Source organism: Macadamia integrifolia, chromosome 14, assembly GCF_013358625.1.
Source record: "Macadamia integrifolia cultivar HAES 741 chromosome 14, SCU_Mint_v3, whole genome shotgun sequence".
Classification (NCBI taxonomy): domain Eukaryota; kingdom Viridiplantae; phylum Streptophyta; class Magnoliopsida; order Proteales; family Proteaceae; genus Macadamia; species Macadamia integrifolia.
In genome coordinates, this window is record NC_056570.1 from 20,514,155 (window position 1) to 20,523,761 (window position 9,607).

The 9,607-nt window shown below is 36.9% G+C and overlaps 1 protein-coding gene across 1 annotated transcript; it reads right to left on the reverse strand.

Annotated features, from left to right (window-relative positions):
• Positions 1-1,574: 1,574 nt before the first annotated feature.
• Positions 1,575-9,230, reverse strand: LOC122061310 (probable magnesium transporter NIPA4). The gene is made up of 3 exons (XM_042624537.1): positions 9,117-9,230; positions 2,811-2,916; positions 1,575-2,054 (listed from the first exon to the last, which is right to left on the reverse strand). The coding sequence occupies exons 1-3, from the start codon at positions 9,159-9,161 to the stop codon at positions 1,951-1,953; spliced, it is 255 nt and encodes an 84-aa protein (XP_042480471.1). The 5' UTR covers positions 9,162-9,230; the 3' UTR covers positions 1,575-1,950.
• Between the last annotated feature and the right edge of the window lie 377 nt (positions 9,231-9,607).

A 9,607-nucleotide genomic window follows, 5' to 3' on the forward strand; every position in this document is an offset into this window, starting at 1 on the left:
CTGATGGATTTATCTCAAATTAAGCTGACTCCAACCAGGAGACAATTTTTTCATTGACGATCCAACTCCGCAGACAGACCATTGTTTTTAAAAATCGGATTGGATCAGTTAACTCCCACTCTTATTAACTCCCACTCTTATTGTGCATGGTCGAAATAAAAAAACTTTCCAATTAAATTTAAAGGTCAAATGTCATCGCTTAAGATGTTCTTTCCTCATTGTGGGTGAAGAAAAATTCGATCATTTTCACTAAAAATAAAAAATAAATACACTGTAGTGGATGTACATTCATGTCCATGGATACAAGCCTAGAACCACATTATGGCCATACATCCACGATAAGTCTTCATTTTGGATTGAAAATTGTATTTAATATATGCAAAAGATGTTTTTTCTCTTCTTTCTCTTTGAATAGTACTAGATCAGGAGATGTTTTTTCTTTTCTTTTTCTTTGAATAGTACTAGATCTGACAGTCCTTGCTAGCAATTTTCATGTAATAGTGCATCATGTTGACAACCGACACTTATTATAATTAGCCATAACCCATTAATCTTTTTGCGCTGATCCTCACATTCGTCTTTGCATTGAATCTCCATATAGCCAACTCCATTAAATTGGGATAAGATTTTGAATGCTGTAATACTAGATTAGGCAGCTTAAAGCTAGCTAGCATTTCTTTCTCTTTTCCTTTAGCTTGAGAGGCATCACAAGGTGGCTTCAGCACTAGTTGAGGTTTTAGATCAGAGTTTTATAGGCAAAGTGGCTGAAGTCACTAGAAATACTTCTACTTCCAATATAATCAATTATATATAGGTCATGGCAATTTTACAACTCAAGACACAAGTGAAGGTGAGGTAGAATTACCATTTCCTTCGTTTGAAAAGTAACAACCTAGAGGGAACAGATAGCTTCTGAAGAAAGTGTATCCTTCATTGGTGCTTTTGATGAGAGATTGCCATCTCTTACCAGGGTTTTCCTTGTTCCTAAGCATTTCTCTGCGATCTCGTGCTAATGCACATAATGTAAGGAATAGGACATGGGGAAGGGAAGGAATAGGCCATTGGGAAGATCAGAGCAAAGGCCATACAATCCATGCCAAGAAGCCCAAGACCCCTCACAGAAACTTTGTTTTGGCATCCGTTATGTATGCGTAAACATGATATATGGGTAAATATATTATAACTACTTTAAAATAGATCAGCAGATTCTGAAATAGAAAGTCAATGTGTCTATATGTATGTAGATATCCATAGTGGGATCATTTGAAGGATCCAAAAACCCGGTTATGAACCAATCACCCAAACACCCCAAATTCAACTCGAAACTTGTCTAGGCCTCACCAAATTTAGCACCTTTGGTACATGTTCTAGAATCTAGTGAAATATAAGCACATCAAGTTCACTAGTCATGGAGAAAGATATAGTTCCTTGTAGTGATTTTCGCCTCAATGAACTGCAATTATTAACTGAACAAAAAGAATTAGTTCACCATGACCTGCCACAGCAAAGCCTGAAGAGTCATAATTTCAACACAGCTTAAGCCTAAAATCAAGAACATCACAGACAACACCTCATCAACAATAATTCTTGAGGACCATATCCTAAAAGAATCGCTGCACATGTTTTGTTCACCAACAATTTCTCTTTTTTTTTTTCCCCGTAAAAATATCATGGATTCTTGAAACATTTCAAAATCTAAAATACACTATTTATCACCAACATGCTCAGAATTACATTTGCAGAAATACCTCACAAGCCGTGGGGAAAACTTGGAGGGTACAACCCTTTGCCAAAAGCTATCGTCCCATTTGATCCAAGAAACCCTCCTGGCCTTCTAATTGTACCAGAAAATATATGACCGTGTTGATCAAATATTTGAAGTACAGGTTGGTGACAATCAGGTGCCTCCCCCAAAATGTATAAAAGAAAGCAAGATAAATTAACGACGTATTACGGCGACCGCAAAGATTCTGGGCACCTAAGGGGGATGCCTTCAGGATCTAACCCATCCATATCTGAGTGCTTAGAGAGAGAGAGGCGGGAGATCAATGGACCTGTTAAGGCATACATCAACAGTATCATTTCATTAGTACAGAAATCAAGTGTGACTAAATAACATAAGAGGAATGTAAGCTCTGCCTGCTTCTAAAGCTGATAAAGCTTACAAGCCTTTGACATCGGGACACGTGTATTGTCTATTGGGTAATTTACCGATTGGACAAATATATATATATATATATATATATATAGATTGAGCAGAACAACCCTCAGCCCAACCACAACACTAGATTGAGCAGAACAACCCAATTGTCCAGCATGATCTGGATGGCTTGTAAAGATTTACATGAGATATATGCGAGGATATTAAGATAAAATAGACTGAATAAGAGAACAAGCATGACAGAGATCTTATCGCCTTCTCTAAGGCATCAGTTTCATTCTGTCTATCGTTGGTCACAGCAACAATGGATTGTCTTATGACAGAGGGTGCATTCCTTTGATTTTCTGTGAATCAAAAGACTTCAAAGTAACTAAGAGATGTAGACCAACAAAGAGAGGAAAGGCAAATAAATTGATGCTGTTCTTAGGTCAGAGAAGTTGAAGGTCAAAGGATGATGGAGACAATTTGTTCTGATGCTAGTTTTATTCCTCTCTTTGCATCTTTTTCTGAATTTTTTTCTCAACATTTATGAAGTTGCAAAGAGAACACGTCACAAGGTAGAAGGCATGTAGGCTGTACCTAACTTTAGAAACAAGTAAAGCTAGTATTCCTCCATACAATGAATAAGTAAAGCAAGAAAAACATATACCATCCACCATGTCCTTGGTTTTGTGAAGAAGGAACGTCCCAGACAGAATAGTCACAAACCCACACATTTCTGTGACAATCTGTGTTGGATTTTGCCGATCCCAGTCCTGAAAAGGTAAAGGACAAGTAAGAAATTGCAAACATTTAAATTTAGATGGAAGACTAAATTTCAGCACTAGGTCATGAAAATTTTAAATTGCATTGAATCAGTGGACTAGATTTATGAAACCATGAAGCCTGGATAGACAAAAATAATTGGAAAATACCATCCGAATTATACTTTCTGGAGTTGGGCCACTCAAAATATATCTCTACCACCAATTAACTGAGATATTGATATAAGGGACATTGCTGACATACTCATATTGGGTACACAAATGAGGACAAACTTAGTTTCAAGCATAGTAGGTCAGCCCCATGTGAGCAACCCTCATACAAATCAGCCCCATAATAAGCCACCATGTTTCCACGTTTTAATAGTGTGTATATATATAGAGGGTTTAACCCAAAGGGGAAAAGGAGAATGAAAAACAAATTATGGAAAAATATATATATATATATATAAACTTTCAATGTGAAGACCCAAAGTAAGCATGGACAGCAGAGAAAGAGTTCTTAAAGCATGATCAACTCATCCTACAGGAGATTCATAACATAGTTATCAAGGCGTCACCAAGGCGCCCAGGCGGCTCGGCCTGGACTGTTGCCTTGGTTGCCTAGGCATCACCTTGCTGGTGTCGCCTTGATTTTTTATCATCCTCCATCACCGTAGGGCCAGGCGACACCTTGATAACCTTGATTCATGATCCACATACAAAAATAACAAATTACAGAAAATAAAAAGAATCTTTGACGTAAACACTCATGACCACTTTTCTTCCCATCTCCCTCTCTCCAATAGCTCTATTCCAATGGCTCTTTTCCTTTTTTGGCTTGAAGAAGAATAAGTGAATGATTTTGTATTTTGTACTTCGGGTGTGTCATGTGAGCCCCAACATGAGTTTGAGGCTTTCTTGTGATGAGTGAGTCCCACACTTGGGTGAGTGAATCCCCAAGAGAGCCCAAGGTTAAGTGGTGAGAGGACCCTCGTTTTCTTGTACTTGGTTGAGTTGGTTCATTATTTTTGCAATAGAACTATTCTGTATTTTCTAGATTATTTTTTAACAGCATCAAAAGACCTAAAGCAAACATAAATACCAATTCCAGACAGCTTATTAAAACATGATTAACTTATTATATCCTAGAGGAGATTCATAATCCATATATAATTCATATGAGATCATCTTATTATATCATATATTTGTAGCACTTTGTGTCGAAATCACCTCAGGCCAGATAGGTTGATTTTCAAGATGATGATTGGCTTGATAGAGGAAAGCCGAAGTTTTCACATGGGAACTTCTCCATACATCTTTTGGCACAAATTGAAATTAGTCCGACACAAGTCTAGAAAATTAAGTGGACTTTCCTCTAAGTCATGAGGGCATGAGAGAACAAGTGGCAACAACTTAAAAGGACAAGATTGCCACAAGGACACCAGATTGTTTTTTTTTCTACATGAGGAACGAGGAAGAAAAATAGCAACAAATTGCTTGGCTAAGGTCAAAAGATGGAGGTGTCCAATCCTTTTGGTGGTATTCTTCATCATCCATTTATAAGGGTCCACCAAGGTAAAAGGATGACTTATACCACCACGCATGTAGTGGTAGGTACTACATATTTTCAGTCAATTAACTCCCTTACATCAGTATAGCATCGCTTGCATTCTAACAGTTGTCAGGGCAGCACAGCAGCACAAAAGAGCATAATTGGAAGTTCAAATTTTGATGAAATTTCAAGAACTGAAAACAATTGATGCATTCAATTTTTATATGCGAAAAAAGTTGACACTATTTATAGAAGGATAAAGAGAAGTTACATCAGTATAGAGAAAAACAATAACCAACTGAAATATTCAATGCTTTTATCAGCAAATCCTAATGTGCAAGTATAAAATTACAGGGGAAAAAAAAAAAAAAACTTAAAACCTTTTACACCAGAAAACACAAAAAAGAGAGTGTCTGAATGAGACCTCTATCGGTATATTAAGTACTTGAAACCTCTTTTAATTGCCCCTTTTCTTATACTCAAAAGTTCTTTAAGTTGGGTATAAGAGGTTTACAAAAATAATTTGAAAGTGACATATCATTATGTCATTATTATAAGGTGACATTGTCATGCACATATTCCAAATAATATATGTGAAATGACAATAATTACCATCATTGAAAAGAAAATTACTTGTAATATTAAAAGGACAAAAAAATAAGGTTACAAGGGGGTGTCAATAAGAAAATCTGTAAAAAAATCCACTTGAAGTTGGAAAAACCAGAATTTTGAGGACTTCAATAACAGAACTCAGTATTTCATTACAGACCAAACCTTTAGTCGAATAGTCTATTCTACTAACAGAATCAGCCTGCAGGCTCTGTAATGTAAGGGTAATTGAGACTCAATAACCCCCAGTGTTGTCCCTTAAAGCTCCAATAAAACCAGATCAAATAGCACAAAAATCTGAAATCAGTCTTGAGAAATAAATCCAAAATAGGGTTATGGGAGGGGTGACCTGCGGATGGGGTTGGAGAGCTCAGATGGAGCTGATACTTGAATCGAAGGAAGGTCCAGTGATGGGAAATAAAAACCCAAATGGGTTGGCTGATCAGGTGGTTGGACAGGGAGATGTAGCACTCTATCTGTTCTTCCAGAACCCAAGCTTCTTCAGCTGAATTCGATTCTGTCCAGGGAGGTATTGTCACTATTTCTTCAGTCAGAAGTGAATGCTGGTGTCCAATTAAGTATTAGAACACTCAATTCACACACTGTCAAATCGGATTAGAAGAGAAAAGAAAGGGGATGGGATAGGTGTGTGTATGGCTACGCCTTGGGCCTCTCACCCACAGCTATCTCAGTTGTTTTGGAGCAAATTTGCTGCAACTATTATTCAGTCAGTTGTATTAAAAAACTTACAGCGGTGCCTCGTTTATAGAGGGTCTAACTCCTACTCAAAAAATGACAAGGCATAGTGGGACTCAAGTAAAGTAGGACTATAAAACACTATCTAACTAGGAGGACCCGCCATCACTAGGCCGAGCCCTTTTTCCTCCTTCTTTGATAGGTAAGGACAAATCTACTGCTGCTGCTGAACTGATCTACATTACTTTGTACAAAGTCTGATAACAGAATAGAAAAAATGTAGAAGAATCCTAGTGCCACTAGGAGAGAGACGAAAAGAACTAGAACCAGTACCAATCGACCAAAAATATTAGAACTGATAACAGAACTTCAGAAAACAAGGTAACAAATCTCAAAGTTCAGTTAAACCAAAATAGAACAGTAACTAGTATGCTGTTTGCAACAGAACAGAATCGATCCTTGAAAAAAAAAAAATCAGATATGCAGCAGGGTATAGAGAACAGAAAATTCTGACCAATGATTGAGAGAAAGATAGAAATAAAGGAAGATAAATAGGCTTGCAATCCACCAAACCCACTACTAAATCGACAGAAGAAACTATTGAATCCACAGCAGCCAAAGTTTCAAAAAACTAAAAGCTATATTTCATAAGGTCATGTATAAGGCCATAGGTGATGCAATACCAGGGTTTCAAAAACCCTGTTTCGGTTCGCTTTGGGCCCACCCAAGTAATAGAAGACTCAAATCAAGAGCATTAGTGGCAAAACAGTAAGTAAATCGACATTGCAAAGGGGGAGTGGTGATCTGGTAATTGACCAGAATATTAGAGGGGGTACTTGGTATGTAAAAGGGGAAAAGATACAAGCTATTAGGATTTATTGTTTAGAAACAGACTTGGAATAAAATTTAAAACAGGCCCAAGGGGAATAAAGGGAGAATGAAGGGGTAATAAGGGAAAGACAGAAAAAAAGAGGAGATTTGCTCATATGCTGAGGTTTTCTTCAACCTCTTGACAACCAGCAACTAGAGGTAGCACAAGATCCCACTCAAAGGACCAACGTTTAACCTGAAATTTCAGGCAACTAATTGCAGTCCATAGCCCCTTTGAATGCAAGTATTAACCAGCAAAAAAAAGATCAATCAGCAGAATAAAAGAACCCTGAACTGTTGCTTTGGTAAACTCAAATCCAGCCTTGGTTACAGGTAAGTTTCCCATAACAAAGGATGACTTAGGGAACAAGTACATAGGATTTGAGTCATCCTAAGATGAGGATTCACGTCAGTGAATTTGAAACTGAAAGAAGGGGTGTCAAGTGAGATACAGCTCTATCTTGAGGGTTTCAAATAGCTGCTAGAACAGAGTATTGGCCACCAATGAAAGGGCAAACAATATTAGAATAGAAATAAAAGGGAGAAACAAGGGAGGAAGAAGAAGAAGAAGAAGAAGAAAAGGAGAACAGAAGAAAGAGGAATGATGTGGATCCAAGGTTCGAAAACCCTATTTGGATCCTTTATGGGCCCGCGTAGACAATTAAATCCAATTACAAGAGAAAGGTGGCAATTCTGTAAATCCTCAAACAATTCTCGCCTTATATGTAATGTAAAAAGGGATCAAAGTGTAAGAGAAGTTACCAGTGCAGGGCTTTCTGTAAATAAGAGAAAAGGGCCTTTTAATATTAAGGATGAAGCTGCTTCTTCAACCTCACGTTAAAACAGTAAGGGCAGAAAAACTTCTTCGAACTGGGTAAGATAACTCAAAAGAGGAAGTAGAACTTCTGTACTCAGATCTAGCACAAGGACAGAACCAGATTTTGAAGTTATGGTTGGAACTTCCTGCAGAGATCAGATCACGACTCAAATCTGTGTAGGGTGGAGTCGTTTCAATCGCGGGAATGACCTCTTAAAATCAGAAACTGATCTGAAGTGTATCAGCAGGTATCGACACCAATGATAGGGGCTGTAAATCACGGTAAGAGCAAGGGTTGTGTATGAATACAACAGCGGCAAGGTAGGGAGAGACATTTCAGAGGAGAGAAAATATGCAGCTCTTAGCAGCACTGGTAAGCACTTCCATTCAGTTTCAATAAAAAATCCAACTAAGAATTGTTGCTTTCATGCTCTCATAATATAGATTAAAACAAAAGAAATCCTAATCCTACCCTAAAACTGAAATCATAACTTGCCTCTTAACTCTATCTAATCTAAAACAGAAGAAAAATTCAAATAAAACTGGACTCTTGCCTTCGTATGATTCTAATAACATGAATAAGATAAGATTTTTTTTTTTAAACAGAAAGTCATATTTAATCCTTCTTGTAACTGCATCAGGGAATGAAGAACACTCCTACAGTGGGAAGGGCGCACAAGCGCAGACATGCAGGCTTCTCAATCCAAATCATTCCATTATTCAAATATGAAAATTCCTTTTGTAGTTACCGCATATATAAGAAACTAAAACTCCCAAAATTAGAAAACAACTCCAAATAGGAATGTCAGCAGGCTTCTCAATCCAAATCATTCCATTATTCAAATATGAAAATTCCTTTTGTAGTTACAGCATATATAAGAAACTAAAACTCCCAAATTAGAAACCAACTCCAAATAGAAAACAAATAATCAACTAGGAAACTGCAACTTCCCTACATAGCTCTCTCTTATCAAATAAAATAAATAAAATATTGCATATCATCTCAAGAAAAATATCTAATTATCCTACTAGACCCAACCAGATCTGGACTAGATTCTTGGTCTCAGATTTGGCCCGGTCCACAGTGTTTCCAAGCCTTGGTTTCATTTCAGACCCGTTGAAACCTAGTTGTTAAGTTTCGGTCGAAACTTACAACCATGGTTTTAACACACTATAAGAAGAAAAGAATCTCAATTCCTGCTGGAATCAAGATCTAGAAGCAGTGATAAATAATTTTTGTGAATAGGTAAACAAGTCTCCTTAATCTTCTTTTAAAGGTCATTTTAATCAGTAAATAAATTCAGCTATTCCTGGCCACTAATTGTCACGCACAACTTGTGCCAAATAAATTAAATTGCACCACAGTAGTCACAACAGATAATAAAGGGAGATAGCTCTACAAGGTAACATTGGATCTCTAGTTCAAGCAAAACCATCAAACAGAGAGAAAGAAATGCCCCATGCTTTGAAACAATCACTATCAGATTGAATGCTATGGATTCTCAAAATATGTAACCAAGTTCCATAATATTTCATGTTTCTTGCACTAAAAGGAGATGTTAAATGTTTTGGATATGCATGATACATATCCACGTAATCAATATGGCAGGTCATGCAAATATGACAATTGACAAATACTGATACACTTCAACTGGCAGAAACTGTTACCTTAAACATGATCACACTGGCCAAAATGGTTAATGATGTAAACATCACATAGTAGATAGGTGATACAATAGCAGTGTTGAAAGTATCAAGTGCCTGCAATAAAGATGCAAAATGGAATTTTTATTTAATTAGAAACATTCAAATGATCACTGAATGAAATTAGAAACTAAAAACCAAAAGAACGAGTGGGACGTGTGCGTGTGTAGTATCACATGCATAAAGAGTGGCATTTGAAATAGCATTACATGTGATCAGGATGCCAAGATCAAAGATGTAAAAAGAAATAAAGCATCCACAAGAAGAATTTTAACAATTCCTTGCTTGTATGTTCCTAACTACTGGAGCTAGGTTTATGCATTTATAGTCTTTGATAGAAGAAACTTAAGTAGAAACCTAGCTATGCTTATATGTCCAATCCAAGTAGAAAGGTATATTCCTGATATATACTGCACCAATTTCCTGGTATCACTCAAACCCAGCCATAAAACCAC